Genomic DNA, 17,308 nt, shown 5'->3' with positions numbered 1-17,308 from the left:
ACAATTCGGTCAAATGCAAAACTAACTCATTTATCCTAGACGACTTATCAGTAAGTCGTCTAGGGTATTCTCTAGTTCTTTTTTTAACAAACAAAGATGACGACTTAAAAGTAAGTCGTCCGTTTGACCAGAAGACTTACCCGTAAGTCTTCTACAGCCAGACTACTTACAGGTAAGTCTTCTACACGAACAGATCTAGAAAAAATTCTAATTTCATACCTTAAACTAGTGAGATGACTTCCTTCGCACACATAGTCTTCTCCAACCACCCAGAATCTCAAACGAAAGTAACCCACCAAGAATAGTATGCTTGAATGACTCTATCAACCATAAAAAAAATTTGAATCAAAAGCTTGAGTTTTTTGGATGAATATGGAGGCAAAGTGAAAGAGATGTTGTTTTTAGTTCATAACAAGTGAGAAAGAGAGAGTGTAAATCGATTTTAGGTGCATTAAGAGCTTCAAATTGGTTGTTCATGGTGGTTGGGGTATTGATGACAATGACAATCTTGTAATTACTTGAAGATGATGAGAGTGAGAGAGTAAAAATGTCTTTTTTGGAAGAAAAAAAAATTTGATGGCATTTTCGTGAATTATATGAACTTGTGGGGTGAATAAGACAAAAAAAAATCTAAAAAAGCATGAGTTAGTTTTAGGTTTGACTTTGAGTTTTGAGTCAATTTTCCAAAAAGCCCAAAATAAATAGCTCTTATTTTTTGTACTATGTTACATAAATAATAAACACATCAAATCAAGTGACTAAGATTTTAATTAAATGAAAATAAAGACAAATAAGAATACCTTATTTTTCTTCTCTAATTCTAAGTCGATGTTGGGTTAAGTTAAGATCAATCTTTGCCCTTTTGAAATTTGGCTAGCCAACGTTATGCTGCATTTTTCTTGAGAATCTTAAATTTTTTTTTTTTTTGAACAAAAGAATCTTAAATTTAAGATTAATAAATTCCCTATTGGGCCATGTTACCTTGTACGGAACAGCTTGTGAAGACAGAGTTTAAGGCTCATTTATGTCGTCAGCAACATCAAGTGATTCCCCACTAAACACCTTTCTTTCTTCTGTCTCTCTGTTAAATCAGATCCTTACGTACTTAATCCCATTTCTAAACAACAAAAGACACTTTTATCTATTCATAGTAAACAAATGGCGTAGGGTCATTGACTTTTCCTTAACTCTAAGGCATATGGGTTTATTATTATATAAACAAATGTAACCCAGTTCTCTCTAACTTTACCATATAGCTTACACGAAGAAAAGCTAGAATGCGTGAGCTGTTCCTATTCCAAAGTGGGTAGGAGAGATTTGTGAGATCTTCCTGGGCTTCCTGTAATAGAAAAAAAGCCATCTCAGTTCTGTGCGTGTGTTATAAACTTATAATAAAGAATATGTAGCTACTACCATTGATGAACTGTGAGCATAATGCTAGCTTGTGTGCTGTATAGTACTATGATAAACTTTAACCACCCATCCCGTCTTTTCGAGGTTTATTGCAGACATGAACAAAGCAAGTCTTAGTATATGTTTTATGGAGATTCTGTGATCACTAAAAGGATCTGGTACGAAGATACCTCAATTATATATTATACAATGAAACAAATTAAAGAAAAACCATTCCTTCTCTTGTGAGACTGATTCCAGTATTAGTACTCAGCTTTTACAATAAGGAACATCTTACTATATATTCTCAATGGTTGATCACGCATTACTTAGTCCACTAAAAGATTCAAATCAAGACTTGTATTCATTTGCATTACCATGAAAAATGCACAAATGCAATATATAACTATGGTAAGTAAACATAGAAGCCTTATATAAGAACTTGTACGCTTTGTTTTGGCAAGCCAAGAAAATTTTCAGTTTACACAATAAAACTCTGAAATCCGTAACTTGACAATCAATGTTTTGTTATCATAGTTATATGGTATGAATGGTGACCAAGGAACGACGAGGAATAATGCATTCTCTAACGTTCCTAAAAAAAATCACCATTCATAAGGAATAATTTTTTTCTTCTCGTTCCCTATCGTTCTTTTTATGTAGATAATGGTCCGACTGGTCACCATTTTGGAAATAAGAGGAACGAATAGGAAAAGAATGTAGAGAAATAAAATTGCAGGAATGGTTGTTCCATCCCATATTTAACAAGGAATAATTTTGTTCTTTATTTCTCTACAAAAAAAGAATGATAGGGAATGAGAAGGTACGTGTTCAAAAAAAAAGGGGAATGAGAAGGAAAAATTATTCCTTGTGAATGGTAATTTTCCTTAGGAATGTTAGGGAATACATTATTCCTCGTCGTTCCTTGGTCACCATTCATAAGTAATATTCCTTGTTAAATATGAGATGGAACAACTATTCATTTTCATTCCTGCAATTTTATTTTTTTTTGTTTTTTTCCTACTCGTTTTTTTGTTTCCAGAATGGTCATAAGCGTTATCCATAAGTAACATAGTTTCGCTAGTGCCTCTCCCTTTGCTGAAGGAATCAATTAAGAATGACATAATTAGGCAACTAGTTGACATGCTTAGAATGAATAAAGAATGAAATAATAATCAGGATTCTCTAACGTAAGCAAGAGTAAGAAAGTTATGACATACTTTAACTAATAATATTGGAAAAAAGGAGCTGACCTGCAGATGTAAGCTCCATACAAGTATCCAGAAATTGAATCTTGAACAGCATAGGTGGTCCTTAAATCCAAACTATCCCATAGAAGAGAAGAAAGTAATACATGCAACCTTTGGCCTCTCCAAGGGAGAATGCTTTTGAGAATGTCCTTGTGCAAAAGCTGCTTTTCTATATGTAATTAAGATTACAATAATTAAGTGAGTAATGACAGAAGCAAAAGCATCAAATTTAAATCAAAATATATTTTGACTTCCTATCACTCTCTTTGTTCATGCCCATGACGCAAGAAAACTAAAAGAAGAGGTGGAAAACAGAGTGAAACTTCGAATCATAATCCTTCAGTGTTTGCTATTGGTTTCAAGTTTTCAACTACTGGAGGATCTAAAAGCATAGAGAAATACGTCATACCACTTAAGCTCGAGTGGAGACATAAACTTAAGCCTTACGTTTCCATGTACGTTAATATGATTATAGAGTAAATAAGAGTGTTATATCTCGTGGCTCAATAGAAATTGCAAAACAAAGAAAAGCCATCAATCCACCACCTTTTTGACCATATTAGTGGAACCTTTATGTGCCAATTCTTAAAACTTTTAAAATTTTGACCCAGAAAGAAAGTTCAAATCATTAGAATGAGATGTGGCGCTTATCTAAGTCATGCATAGTTGCATACAGAAAAGCTTATATAAAAAAATATTGGTTAACATAGTTCATAACTTTAGGTAAGGAAAAAAATATAAAAGCTTATATTTATATTAGAACTTTCTCCTAATTTGCTTTTATATAGAAGCATGAGATCCACACGAACATACCAATCTCATCCATAACTAATGTCTTATTCACATAGGCGCTTAAGACCACACTAAAGCTAAAATGTCCACAGCTTAGATGTCAATGTTGTAAAAAAGATTGTGTGATCTAAGCGCCCATAACGACTCAAGTACGGATTAATATATACGAACAAGATAACACTCAGGTAAATTAACATTTCAATGATAAAATATTGGAACAATGGCTCTTCATCATATCAGCTTGGTCTCGTATTCAATTAAAAAAACATGTTGATCCATCACAGATGATTTTACATATATATCACACCAGAAAGCTCGTGCTAGTTGCACCGTTTTGAACCTTTTTTAACAGTTGGGAAAAAATTACAAGTTAGAGGATAATCTTGATTCTTGAGTTCTTACTAGGTAGCCTAATCTAGTGAAGCAACTGAGGCAGACCACAGATCAAAGAAACTTATAGCGTTCAAACGTTTTCCAACGATTCTTTTTTTTTCTTCTAGAAATAGGAAAATACTCAAGAAATAAGAATCTGTTAGAGTGACGCTAAATACAAACAATTGTTCAAATTAACTTCAAACCATTAAGAGATAAGCATAGAGGCATGTTAGATATTGTTTATGTAGGAATAGAAAGAGTATATAAAAATGCAGCTCTCCCTCAAGACTCGAGAGTAAATAGGGAAGACAAATGTCTAACAATTATAACCATCTTCCATCGAGTGTGATCCTCAGCATCAAATTTAGGCAGTCAAGGTCTTTTTTACTTCCGTTTTGGCTACGGTTCTGGAGGTACTTTGTCTCCTGCCGGCCAACAGTCGAGTTTCGTCGGGGGAAGGTATACAGCCGTTTTCAATCTTTCTCAACTGAGTATTCCAAAGTCGGCCACTTCGACTATAATTTGTTGTTTTGAACAACAGTAGTAGGGTTGAATGTGAAGCTTCTCTACGAGTCCTTACACTCCTTCAACACATCTATCTTTTATCTTGTTGTATTACTTTTTTTCGTTCATCGTTCATAAGTTGTGATCAAAACAATTATAACCATCTTCTGTGAGATATGGCTATGAGATTAGTCATGTAAACAAATAAAGACTAAAGGACTTATATACAATTTGGAGAAAGTCTTTATGTCTGTAACAAAGAAGAGCAACATCACGTGAAGTTTATGTTCTCTTTAGTTGTCATGTTGGCAACTGTTCATTGGCTAGCTATTATCAAGAGCAAGGAGCCTTCCTTCTCATGTATAAGTAGAGGCAGCTATACCTAATGAAGAGTTAAGAAAGGTGAAGAGGAACAAAAGTAGATCTGGTCAAAGACCTGAAAATAGAGAGCAAGAGAAGAGCAGAGAAAGAGAGGCGAGCTTGGGTGAGACGGACGTGGCGGAGCCACTTGGCTCTTGCCTTAAAGCCTCTTGCTCTTTCTTGGTTGAGTGTGGTTGTAGAGAGACAAGATATGTCTGTGGTGAAGCAACCAAAACGTGGCTCTTGTTGAAGATGCAAAGGAGAGGAAGATGTGATAAAGCTCTTCAATGGTTCATAGCATCGTGGGTTTCTCGGGTATTGAAGAAACAAGTGAAGACATGAATGTCTTGGACAGGTTCTGTGTCACTGGTGTAAGGAGCACGAATCTGAGGAAGCAAAGGAGTTATAAGACTCTCTTTGAAGCACTATGAAGCATCTCACTCACAGCAACTCAAAGAACAAGAAGACCAAATTCTGAAGCAGTTTCTGAGGTAGTCTCTACACTGGTTTCTGATGCTGAGACAGGTCTCTGCAGAGGCAGATTTGGTGAGGTCTTTAGTGGCTAAGGGAAGATCATTTTATACCTTAGTGACACTCCTACTATGTTCTTGAGTTGCTTGGATAGTGTGTAACACTTGTATAGCTCAGGTTATGATGTGTAACTGAGTTAGATAGTGAGATGTGAACAATCATGTACATTGATGAGATTTTCATAGTGAATGCAGTTGAGGGACACAGTCTCCCTCCCCGATGAGTATAGCTCTCTTTTCACATTGGGAAGAGGAGGTGAACACCGGGTGAACAAAATCGCTTGTGTCATTTTGTTATTTGCTCTGTTCGTTAGTTACTTGCATGAATCACAATGGCTGGAAGTGAGTTTAGAGTAAGCTAAACTCAACATCTTCCTAGCAATCAGTTTTCGATTTTCCGAGACATGTACTTAAGACAGTGTAGTTGATTCACGGCGAATGAGACATCGAGACTCCGCTTGCGAGCTGAACTCTTTTTTGGCATCATCCGCATACTGTCAAATAAGGAAACTCCAGAATCAAAAATAGTATATACTTTGATCTCTTGAGCCGTGTAGGCCCATGTTCAATGCCCAGAGAGCGACACTTACAGAATTTAAAAATTGACACGTAGTAGTAAGTAAACACGTGATTCACCCGTTTTTGAAAAACTTGATCTTAAAAAATAGTCGGAAAATAATTTAGAGAATCACAAAGTTTTGATACTTAAAAAAGAAAAATCAAACCATAATTCCGGTTTAAGAAAACCCAATTTGCTTTAAACCATCTGCATAACAAAAATAACTAATTGTAACGCGTCCAGGGATAATGGACTCAATTCTCAATCAGACAGTGTTAAAAAAAAAAACAGGAGACGGTAAGAAAAAAAAAGAAGAGAGAGAAAGAGAGAGAGAAGGGTAAGAAAAATTCAAGGCGTGAGGTTGTCGGGAACCAATCTGGAAGGAAGGAGAGGAGGGTGCAGAAGAGACAAAAGGAAGGAGAGAGAGAGAGAGACAGCGAAGACGATGGCGATGTTAGAGATCATGAGCATTATTGGGACAATCATGGTTCTTATGCTACTCCTCCTCATCATCCTTTTCGTCTGCAAGCCATGGCGCTTCCTTCCCCGTTCCCCTTTCTCTACCTTCAAGGTAATCTCCCGATCTTTGCTAAATGATCAACCTTTAACGCTTGATCATACCAATGACTTGGCGTTACATTGAAGTATATCATGCTCCTTTGGCTTTTTTTTTTATTGATTAGCCTTGGATCAAGTCTTTATAGCTCTGATACTTTTTTTTGTCAGGTGGGGGATTTGCATAGACCGCTTGTATCTCATCATGATGAATCTTTGATCCAAGGCCAAACCAGTGAGGTCTCAAGGGAATTTGATTTAGAGGAAGCTTGCTTCCAAAACGAAGAGCTTTTGCGTTCTTCTCTCACTGAAGAACATATTTACAAACAAAGGCTTCCTTCTTCATCTTCCCATCTCAACCAAGGTAAAGTCTTTGAGCATTCCTCTTCTCTATCCAAGTACTTAGAGTTCCACATCATTAGCTATCAGAAATATCCTTATTTGTGTTATGTAATCTATGCATTGCCCATTCTTGACATTACCGATTGGCACTAAACTTTTGTAGGTGAAAGCTTTGATCTACAAATAATATCTGAACCTCCTGACAATGCTTTGGTGGGGGAGACGCTTAAGCATCCAGCTGAAAAACTTAGTTTCCAAGAGGATATACTTGATTTGGAAAAGGATATACTTTCCGAGCTTCCTCCAAGAGTTGTTGTTAAAGATCAAAGTAATTTCCTTTTATTTTGTTGTGCTAGGGATATAAATAATACAACTTCAATCCATTTCTTCAATTACTCTTGCTGGACACATAACATATCTTGTGTTAGAAGTGCAGGAAGTTGGTTGTCTCTTGAGGTCATTGCCGGTCCTTCCGTTGGGCTTCAATATGCTGTGCACTCCACAAACACCTCCAAGCTTCCAGTGAAGCTAGGAAGGGTTTCTTCTGATATGATATTGAAGGACTCTGAAGTTTCAGGGAAGCATGCTCAAATAACATGGAACTCTACTGTAAGTAGAACTAGTTAACTTTATTTAATCGACTCCTGCTTGTCACATTCTAACACCTGACTGGATTTGATTTTCAGAAATTGAAATGGGAGCTGGTAGACATGGGCAGCCTAAATGGAACTCTGTTGAACTCTCGGTCAGTAAGTCATCCTGATCTAGGCAGCCGAAAGTGGGGTCACCCTGTCGAGCTTGCAAGTGATGATATCATAACTTTGGGAACAACTTCAATGGTCTCTGTAAGTCTATCTTAATGGTTGAACTTGAAGGTGTTGCTGCTGATAAATTCTTTCTTTTTTCTTTCTCTTAATTAATTTTACATTTTTTCGAAGGTCCGTATCTCATCTCAGAATGAGTTTCAGACACCGTTCAGAATTGGTGTGGCCTCGGATCCCATGGCTGCACGTCGAGGAGGCAGGGAACTTCCAATGGAAGATGTTTGTTATTACAAGTGGCCGCTTCCTGGTGCTAATAAGGTTACCTGGAGCTGTGATCTTTAGTTGTTTATGTAATGAATAATGATAAGATTTCACTGCTTGTGCTAACATTATTCTAAATTGTATATGGTTTCAGTTTGGGCTGTTTTGTGTTTGTGATGGACATGGGGGAGCAGGGGCTGCTCAATCCGCAATAAAGTGAGTCATTGTTTTTTTGGTTTGGACCACATTTGTGTTCAAGTTATGACAAGCGTGGTTGCAGCCATGAATAAAAATGATTGTTGTCTTGTCTGTTGTTCTTTGTAAATGGTCTAAGTCAGTATATGTTAGGGTGTTACAGTAATTAACAACTGGAGCATCGTTGGTTTGAAGTTTTCAATTATATATTTATTTTGCAGAATTATTCCTGAGGTTCTGGCGAATATTTTATCAGACTCTCTGAAGAAGGAGAAAGTGTTATCACAAGGAGATGCTTCGGATGTCCTGAGGGACGTACTTGTGAAAACAGAAGCTCGCTTGGATGATCACCAATATGAGGTTCTGAAGCTTGTCCTTTTCATTTGATTACATATTTGTCTCCTTGGCCGCAACTTCCTCATCGCTTCTTACTTAATGGACTAGCAGGGTTGTACAGCTACTGTTCTCTTGGTTTGGAAAGACAGTGAAGAACATTTATTCGCACAATGTGCCAATCTTGGGGATTCAGCATGTGTAATCAAGTACGTTCAGCATATACTATTACTGTCTTAAGATTCTTAGTTTCTGAGCTTTGTATTCAATTTGGCACAGCCATGATGGGAGATATATACAAATGACTGAAGATCATCGAGTGACTAGCTTGACCGAGAGAAGAAGAATTCAAGAAGCAGGGCTATCTTTGAGAGATAAAGAGACTAGGATCTTTGGTATTTAGCTCAATGAATTAAAACACACTCCTCTGATTCTGCTTCCATTGTAACATAATGACCAAATCTGAGTTGATAATCATCTTTTCAGGTATAAACCTTGCGAGGATGCTTGGAGACAAATTTCCAAAGCAGCAAGACGGTCGGTTCAGCGCAGAGCCATATATAAGTGAGCCTTTGCGTATCGATCAATCTAGTAAAGATGCGTTTGCTGTATTGGCTAGGTAAAAAAAAACACTAACATAATAAGCTTTCTCCCGTTTTCTTATTCATTTTTACTAATTCTAAATACACAATAACTGCAGTGATGGGTTATGGGATGTGGTGAGTCCGAAGAAAGCTGTGCAGCTGGTGCTTCAGGTAAAACATTTTTTATTCTACTTCAAATTGAAGCAACATGGCTGTGTTCTGTCATAAACTCATGTGTATGTTTTGAAATGAAAATGGCAGATGAGAGAGAACGAGAGTAGTGCAGAGAAAATAGCAAACGGTCTGCTGAACGAAGCTAGAGTGATGCGTACAAAGGATAATACCTCCATTATTTACTTAGATTTCGATACTTCCTTGTAATGTGTCTATTAATATATTTGGGAAGTGGTCTGTCTTTTGTGTAAAATCTTCTTTTATTTATACATGTGTTAGTATCATAGGGTATATGAGAAGATAAAAGGCCTTAGGTGCGCAGAGCTTTAGAATGGGTATGGCGAGCTATATTGGTTTCATCCCTTCCTTATATAATAATATCATATTAAGAGTTTAATGTTATCTCTTTCTCGATCACAGTTAGAGGTTTTCTTTCCGTTTCTCTTTCCATTCCACATAGAAGTTTAGAATAATCACAAGGCCTTTAAAAGAAAGAGTCATACACTCTTGTTATTAACAAGATCGGTTCTAAGCCTTGGGAAACCCATCAACATTTTAAGCTAAATCAAAATAATTTTTTCTTATAATTTGGAGGTTTAAAGCTTTTTGTCTATTGACCGTTTAAAATTAAGGAATCAAAACAATATTTCAACCAATTCTGGTTGGTCAGCCATGACTAAACAAGTATTGGTACATGGATGAAACAAACAAGTAGCAAATAGCCAGATTTTTTGGATTTCCTTCTTATCTCATCCAACTACCTTAACCGTAAATTTGTCCTAATAAGTAATATTGGTTAAACCGGCCGAATATCTTAAATTTTATCCAAAAAAAGCCAAATTGAACCTATAAAAGATTTGTAATTGAAAACGAACCGGGCCCAAGATCAGCTGGTCGTTAGCGTCCACACTAAAAGCATGTGTCCCCACACCACCAGATCCAAGCCTTATTAAATGACACCTCATTTAATCCTCAACCGTTTACCCAAACCCCACAACAACCTTTTTCTCCTTCACCTCGAGATATTTTCTTGAAAAGAAACAAAAAAATGGTTCTGCATCCAATCGCCGACGCTGACGAGAACAACCCCTTCGGCTCTCTCTCCGCCGATGAGTTCTACGCGAAGCATTCCGTCACCCAGTCCTCCGCCTTCATCACCAACCCTCGCGGCCTCAAGATCTTCACACAATGGTGGTCTCCACTCCCTCCAGCTCGTCCCATCGGTATCGTCGCGGTCGTTCACGGCTTCACCGGCGAATCCAGCTGGTTCCTCCAGCTTACGTCCATCCTCTTCGCTAAATCCGGTTACATCACATGCGCGATCGATCACCAAGGGCATGGATTCTCCGATGGCCTCGTCGCTCATATCCCTGACATCAATCCCGTCGTCGATGACTGTATCTCCTTCTTCGATGACTTCCGTAACCGTAACCGCCAGGAGACGCATAATCTTCCTTGTTTTCTCTACTCGGAGTCCTTAGGCGGAGCCATCGCGCTCTACATCTCGCTCCGTCAGAGAGGCGTCTGGGACGGACTCATCCTCAACGGCGCCATGTGTGGAATCAGCGCGAAGTTCAAACCGCCGTGGCCGTTGGAGCATTTGCTCTTCGTCGTGGCGAATCTTATCCCTACCTGGCGCGTCATCCCCACTCGCGGATCGATTCCCGATGTTTCCTTCAAGGAGCCGTGGAAGAGGAAGCTCGCGATTGCTAGTCCTAGGAGGACGGTGGCGAGGCCGCGCGCCGCGACGGCTTACGAGCTGATCCGCGTATGTAACGAGCTTCAGGGGAGGTTCGAGGAGGTGGAGGTGCCGCTTCTGATAGTGCATGGCGGAGGAGACGTTGTTTGCGACCAAGCGTGCGTGGAGGAGCTTCATCGGAGAGCAAGCAGCGAGGATAAGACGATCAAGATCTATCCGGGGATGTGGCATCAGATGGTTGGTGAATCGGAGGAGGACGTTGATTTGGTGTACGGGGACATCCTGACATGGCTCAAGACCCGATCGGAAACTGCCGCTGAGAGGAAACGGGAGTTGCGCGCTGGCGGCGGAGCTTAGAGTTTATTTTGACTCATTGAGTACTGAGTTGTAGTCCAATAGGCCAGTGCCATCTGGCAAGCAACTATTAATAGTATACAACGAATGGTCCACTATCCCTTTGGGCATTAATAATATATAAAAATATTTTATAAAAATTAATTGTTAATATTCTGTATCAATTTGAGAAAACTGGAAAACTAACCATCCCCTGTATTAGAAACATTACAACTTTTTTTTTTTTAGCCACGTGTCATCACTAGAATGATTCTTATAATCATTAGAGAAATATTTTGGTTCATCTAATTATATAATAAGTTTTTTATTAAACTAACAATAAATTCATCATTAATGTACTTTATTATTTCCTTAAATAAAATTTACAGAATTGACTAATGTATCTAAAATATATATGACAATTAATGATTTTGAATAATAAAAATTTGATAAAAAAATAGTGTATCTTCTATCTTATTTGTTTAATTTTAAGCTATTAAACAACCACAATAAACATATAATAAAAATTTAGATTTTTATGTATATGTTATATTTTGATTTTAAATTAAACTATAAACCATATAAAATACAATATTTTAGTTTCAAATTTTACTTTGAACAATTTTTTTGATAAAAGTTTTGAATGATCATTGACAACTTATTTTTTTAAAAAAAATTATAAATTACTAAAACTATATTAATCTCACAATGAAAATTTTGTTATCAGTAATTTAATATTTTTCTATAAAAAATACAAATGATAAAAAAAAACTATATGAGTAGAAATCATCATTTAATAGATATTAATATTAAAAATATACTAAAATATATTATCTATGTTAGTATCATTTAAATTAAATAACATATCCTATCAAATATAAAAAAAATATTTTTTGGATTAATAAAATTGATTTATATGTTCGCACTAATTTAATTATATATTTAATAGTTACTGACATTTAATTATTTAATATTTATTTATTATTTCATAATATGTAAAAATATTTAATACATAATATAATTTATATATATGATGTTGATCTTGCGCGGATATTAACCTAGTTAGTGATATAACTGATATATGATTGAATTGCGTCGTTGTTTCTGTGAAGCAATGGTTAAGTTATAAACATTGACCCAAAAAAGGATAATTTCCTTATTTTGGTTGGATTAGAATTTTGTTAAACTCTATAAGTATATAAATATAAAAATAACTCCTTTTATTACCGGTGCAAAAACCAACAGATTAACTTTCTCTTTGGGTCCCGCTAAAGAAACTCTAATGAATAATTTAGTAGTTAATTTAGTGATTTGAGAAGTTTAGAATCCTTGCTAGTGTAATTAAATTTTTCATGGTCCAATGAAAAAACTTCTTTGAAGTTCTTACTTTTTTTTTTCATGGCCTCAACCAAATCAGCTTTTAATTGTACACAACTTGTTTATCTTGACACACAAGCAAGAACATAACACAAAATCTATGATAAAGAGACGAGTTTGAGCTACTGATAAGCAGAACGCATGATAAAGAGACGAGTGTCATCTCATAAGCATCAGTTACAATCCTAATTTCTTATAAACAGAACACACTATGAGTGACTGAAATATACCAATAAGCTTTATGACTCACATGCTTCTGCTGTAACATGTCTTCCTCCAACTCCACAAGCTTTATGTCTTAGCTTCTTCTGTCACATGTCTTCACTCCACCTGCAACAGCATAAAGACGAACAAACTAACTCAGACACAAACAAACTAACTCAGACCCATATTATACAGACTACAAAGCAACAAGACAATTTCAGAGATTGCAAAGCAACAACTTCTACTGCTTACATGACTTGGAACCGAATTAAAACAAATCTATGCTGAGATGAGTTGTTCTCTGTACCCATAAGCATAGGTATAAAATTCTCAAATCATATTAATAAAAACCACAAAACTACACTCTCCAAGCAAAAAGAAAGAAGAACAAAAACTTACACTGGTTGGATCCAAGAACAAAAGTCTCAGCCGGAAGAAAAACACAGAAAAACTTACACTGTTCCAACACCTACACAATTACCCCAAAACCATCGTTCAGACAACAAAGTCCAATGCTTTAACAGCCCATTTCAATACAGAGTTCAATGGTTTAATTCAGTTGCAATGATTTTAACAACCTATTTTTCAGTAAATGCTAAACCGTAAAGAATTGATTTTTAGCATTCTTGGAAAGAAAGAAGGAACCTTGGAGGCACGAGCGAGACGATCACCACTCTCACCAACAGAGATGTTAAAAGTACCTGTAGATGGAGCCATAAGCAAAATTATCCGGATCAGGACGAGTATCCAAGTAATAATCCTTGGGCTTTGTATAGCATTCATCAGAATCTCTCTTCCGCTTCTTCTTCTTTTTATCCCTTTTCTTCTTCGCCTTGTCGTCACCAGACTCGGATCCTTCTTCTTCTTCAACCAAATCGTAAACCCTAGGCTGATTAGCTTCGCTATTGTTTCTGTAAGCGCTCCTTCTTCTTCATCTTCTTCGCTAACCTCGATGGGGAGCTGTGGAAGCTGCGGCGTCGATGACAGAGAGATCCGTTGTGAAGCTGGCGTTGCGAAGCCATTGAAGAGCGGTTGAAATAGCTGAGACGGAGTTCGACGGAGTAGGGAAAAGGGGGAACAAGCTTGTGGTATTCGGTGGATCCGGAATTACTTTGAAGGAGGAGGAAAAGAAAAATTGAGTCTATGAAGAACATTGAGGAAGAAGAGAGACATAGACACCCAATAATAAAGGGACACGGGACAAGCAAGGGGTTTTAACCAATTCTAAAAATGCTATATTAAGAACCTGTTCTGTATTTTTAGACTATTTTTGATGAACCTGTTCTGTATTTTTAGACTATTTTTGATTTTTTTTTTTTTTTTGTTCTTTTTTAAGAATTTTTTTTTAAAACCTGTCGATGGAGGTGGTCTATGGAATACATTATGGAGAATCAAAAAATGACGAGGTTCTCGTTTGAGATAGATAACTTCTGGGAGAAAGTAGATTTGATACGATCTCCTATATTCTTAAGTGGCGGCTGCGAATGGTAACGAATATGTCTATGTGTTTTGATTTTTTTTAAATCTCACTCAACAAAATAAATGTTATTAATTATTAGCAAAGCGTTTAGTTAATCTTTGTCTTTCATTTAAGGTTTGTTGGGGTTTTTCCCAAAGGAAGAAACGTTGAAGATCACTACTTGTCTGTGTACCTCTGCGTTGCCAATCCTGAAACGCTCCGACTTGGATGGAAAAGAAGAGCTAGTTTTTCCTTCATTCTATTGAATCAGTCAGGCAAAGAGCTCGGCAGAAACCCTGGTAAAAAAATATACTATTACCTTCTATTATGCATGTGTGTGTTCTGTGCTTAATATTTTTCAAAACTAATATTTCTGTTTTTTGTCTGACAGAACTCTGTCAGGTGTTCTGTGCTTACACCAAAAACTGGGGGTAGGTCAAAGGAACTGCCCCTTAAAAAGCTTAAAGAAAAAGGATCTCTGGAGAATAGCAAACTGATCGTTAAGGTAGATATACAAGTACATGAAGTTGTTGATGAAGGAGGTATAACTGGGAAGGAGATGGTAGATTATTTGGGTTTCCGAATTCTTTATTCTCAGGTATTTATTTATTTATTTATTACATGTATGTTTTTTTATATTCTCTTTTCTGATTTTAACATATACAGTATATATTTTTGCACATGTTGACAATAATGACAGTTTGCTCCAGTGTATCAATCAGCTTTTCAAGAAATTTAGACGAAGTAATCAATTCGTGAGGAAAGCATACATGAATCTCCTCCTCGGCCTCATCAAGACACTGAACAAGCCTCCACATAGCTTCACCGATACTGAGCTATCCAACGCTCGCAGCGAGTACTTGACCGAACTAAGACAAGCGCGGGATTCAAGGTTGAGTGGTTGAAGACAAAGCTTGATGAGATTTCCCTGGAGAGAAAGAAAGCAAATGCTCATGTCCAAGAACCCGATGATGAACACATCAAAGTTGAACTGAAGACAAAGCTTGTTCGCTCTTGGAATGAGTGGAAAGTAAGACTAGGATATTCTCGTGTTCGTTATGAAAAAATAGATCCTAGATGACATTTTTTTATAAATATGTTTTTTTTTTCCTTTTTCTTTTAATAAAATAAGAAGCTGCAATTCTCACATCATCAAACCACACCAGCAAATCATTGTTAACTTGCTTCTTTAGGTAAAATAAAAGAAAAAAGGTAGGCTCATTCCACTCATTCAAAGAAAATATCCATTTGAACGTTTATTGGAGGATTAGCTGTCGTATTAACTGCTTGCAAGAATCCGTTGTGGAGAATGGAGATTTTTACCATTGTGCAAAGATGTGATATTTTTCTATTACCTTGTTTTCGTACCACGTTACTAATTAGTAGGCTTGAAGCCAGGCCCAATCAATTAAGCTAACATAGGCCCATGAATCAAGTAAGAACCCAAAAGCACATAAACCCTGCGAAATTCGCCGCAGCTGCAGTCCCAATCGCCGGCGGCAGAAAAATGGGGAAGAAAAGCAAGAGAGGCCATGACGACCCTGAGCTCGAAATGGAGGAGTCCGAGCTAACAGGGAGAATCGACGGAGACCTCAAAAAGAAGAATAAGAAGAAGAAGAAGAAGAAGAGAAGCCATGACGATCCGGAGCAAAAGGTGAGCCACGACGGAGAAGCGAAGAAGAAAAGCAAGGAGGAGGAGCCAAATGTAGAAGAAAAGAAAAACGAAGAGAGACCAACTGTTACAATAGCCATAGCTGGCTCCATCATCAACAACACTCAATCACTCGAGCTCGCCACACGTGTACTCTCTTCTTCCCTTTTAGCTAGCTTCTCGGAGAATCTCTCTTACATTTATATATTAGTAATTAAAAAAAAAAACTCTTTTTAAATGTTCTCAGCTTGCTGGCCAAATTGCTCGTGCATCCACAATTTTTCGAATCGACGAGGTACGTTGTTTCAGATTGCATCAAAACTAGTCTAAACTCTACTGAATTTTAAAACCTTTTTTTGTGTGTGTTTGATTGAATTCAGATTGTAGTGTTTGACAACAAGAGCAGCTCAGAGATCAACAACTCCTCTGTTACGAATCCTTCTGATAGCAACGAGAGTGGTGCCCCTTTTCTCGTTCGTATCTTGAAGTATCTAGAGACACCACAGTATTTGAGGAAGACTCTCTTCCCCAAGCACAATGATCTTAGATTTGTGGTGTGTGGTGTACTGCTGACTTTACTTATATATATATATCTCTTGTTTTCTTCTTTTATGTTCTAGTGTCTTTAGTAACCAGACTTGTATATAAACAGGGTATGTTGCCGCCTCTTGATGCTCCTCACCATCTGCGTAAGCACGAGTGGGAACAATACCGTGAAGGTATAATATCAATGTTTTATATTGCATCCAGTGATATGACTTCTTTAGAGATATTATATCAAGTTCCAAGAAGCTGGTGTGGAGAAATATGAATAAAGCTATTACCTTTTTTTGCTGTATACAAGTCTGCGATTTTGTGATTTCAATTTTTTTTTTGTTTTGTTTTGGAAATGATAACTTGTAGGTGTGACACTGAGGGAAAAGGCACCAAACTCTGAGGGTACATTGGTGGATGTAGGTTTAGACAAGGTACTGTTAGTTCCTCTCACATTATATCTCAGTCAGGTCTTTTTTGAACACTTTGTTTACAAAGTGTATGCATGGGATTGACATTTTGTTCGGATGCAGAGTGTTGTGGTTGACCAAGGGCTCAGTCCAGGAGTTAGAGTCACGGTAGCCATGGGAACCAACCGTGATTTAGGTACTGTCCATTTCTCAAGATATCCTATTCATTTGGCTTCAATGCACTCAGAAAATCGTCACCTAGAGATATTCAGGCGCGCAAAAATGTTACATGTGTCTCGTTAAGGTTGTTAAGTTAATGAATGTTGAATTTTGGTTCATCAAGATTTGGTACGTCATATTGTTCCGCCATCTAAGCCAAGGGAAGAGGCAGGGATGTACTGGGGATACAAAGTACGATATGCATCACACCTAAGCTCAGTTTTCAAGGAATGCACTTTCGAGGTACTACCAACGATACTCTGCATTTCATCATTCTATGAGTTAGATCATATTTCCTGCGTGACCTTATATTTCCTGATACCAACAGGGTGGTTACGATTATTTGATTGGTACCTCAGAGCACGGCCTGAAAATTAGTTCATCAGAGCTGAAAATACCAACATTTAGGTGATTCTCATTCCCCCTCCCCTTGTTTTTCATTTTCATGGATG

The 17,308-nt window shown here is 37.1% G+C and overlaps 3 protein-coding genes and 1 pseudogene across 3 annotated transcripts in view; all 4 read left to right on the top strand.

Annotated features, from left to right (window-relative positions):
* Positions 1-6,033: 6,033 nt before the first annotated feature.
* LOC106313293 (protein phosphatase 2C 70-like) lies at positions 6,034-9,254 on the top strand. Its single transcript, XM_013751068.1, has 13 exons — positions 6,034-6,333; positions 6,489-6,681; positions 6,823-6,987; positions 7,096-7,268; positions 7,346-7,504; positions 7,598-7,741; positions 7,839-7,900; positions 8,101-8,239; positions 8,327-8,421; positions 8,492-8,607; positions 8,699-8,831; positions 8,913-8,967; positions 9,058-9,254. The coding sequence occupies exons 1-13, from the start codon at positions 6,208-6,210 to the stop codon at positions 9,175-9,177; spliced, it is 1,680 nt and encodes a 559-aa protein (XP_013606522.1). The 5' UTR covers positions 6,034-6,207; the 3' UTR covers positions 9,178-9,254.
* A 312-nt stretch (positions 9,255-9,566) lies between these two features.
* On the top strand, positions 9,567-11,176 carry LOC106313527 (caffeoylshikimate esterase-like). Its single transcript, XM_013751352.1, has one exon. The coding sequence runs from the start codon at positions 10,019-10,021 to the stop codon at positions 11,024-11,026; it is 1,008 nt and encodes a 335-aa protein (XP_013606806.1). The 5' UTR covers positions 9,567-10,018; the 3' UTR covers positions 11,027-11,176.
* Positions 11,177-13,943: 2,767 nt separating this feature from the next.
* Positions 13,944-15,125, top strand: LOC106317381 (annotated as a pseudogene).
* A 393-nt stretch (positions 15,126-15,518) lies between these two features.
* The window catches only part of LOC106315821 (putative methyltransferase C9orf114 homolog), a 2,865-nt gene continuing 1,075 nt past the window's right edge, over positions 15,519-17,308 (top strand). Inside the window, exons 1-8 of the mRNA XM_013753645.1 lie at positions 15,519-15,843; positions 15,941-15,988; positions 16,074-16,247; positions 16,346-16,412; positions 16,597-16,661; positions 16,761-16,833; positions 16,981-17,099; positions 17,185-17,264. Coding sequence (XP_013609099.1) covers positions 15,550-15,843; positions 15,941-15,988; positions 16,074-16,247; positions 16,346-16,412; positions 16,597-16,661; positions 16,761-16,833; positions 16,981-17,099; positions 17,185-17,264 — 920 coding nt within the window. The 5' untranslated portion in view covers positions 15,519-15,549. The remainder of the gene's footprint in view (positions 15,844-15,940; positions 15,989-16,073; positions 16,248-16,345; positions 16,413-16,596; positions 16,662-16,760; positions 16,834-16,980; positions 17,100-17,184; positions 17,265-17,308) is intronic.

Source organism: Brassica oleracea, chromosome C9 (assembly GCF_000695525.1).
Source record: "Brassica oleracea var. oleracea cultivar TO1000 chromosome C9, BOL, whole genome shotgun sequence".
NCBI classification, from domain to species: Eukaryota; Viridiplantae; Streptophyta; class Magnoliopsida; order Brassicales; family Brassicaceae; genus Brassica; species Brassica oleracea.
Note: the sequence above shows the minus strand (reverse complement) of the source record. Positions and strands in the feature narration are given on the sequence as shown.

What these genes read in the sequence shown, in the direction of transcription:
- LOC106313527 (XM_013751352.1), top strand. Translation starts at nt 10,019, where the DNA reads ATGGTTCTGCATCCAATCGCCGACGCTGACGAGAACAACCCCTTCGGC.
- LOC106313293 (XM_013751068.1), top strand. Translation starts at nt 6,208, where the DNA reads ATGGCGATGTTAGAGATCATGAGCATTATTGGGACAATCATGGTTCTT. An exon ending in TGGATGATCACCAATATGAG is followed by an intron (nt 8,240 to 8,326) that starts GTTCTGAAGCTT and finishes ATGGACTAGCAG; the next exon opens with GGTTGTACAGCTACTGTTCT. An exon ending in CTGTGCAGCTGGTGCTTCAG is followed by an intron (nt 8,968 to 9,057) that starts GTAAAACATTTT and finishes TGAAAATGGCAG; the next exon opens with ATGAGAGAGAACGAGAGTAG.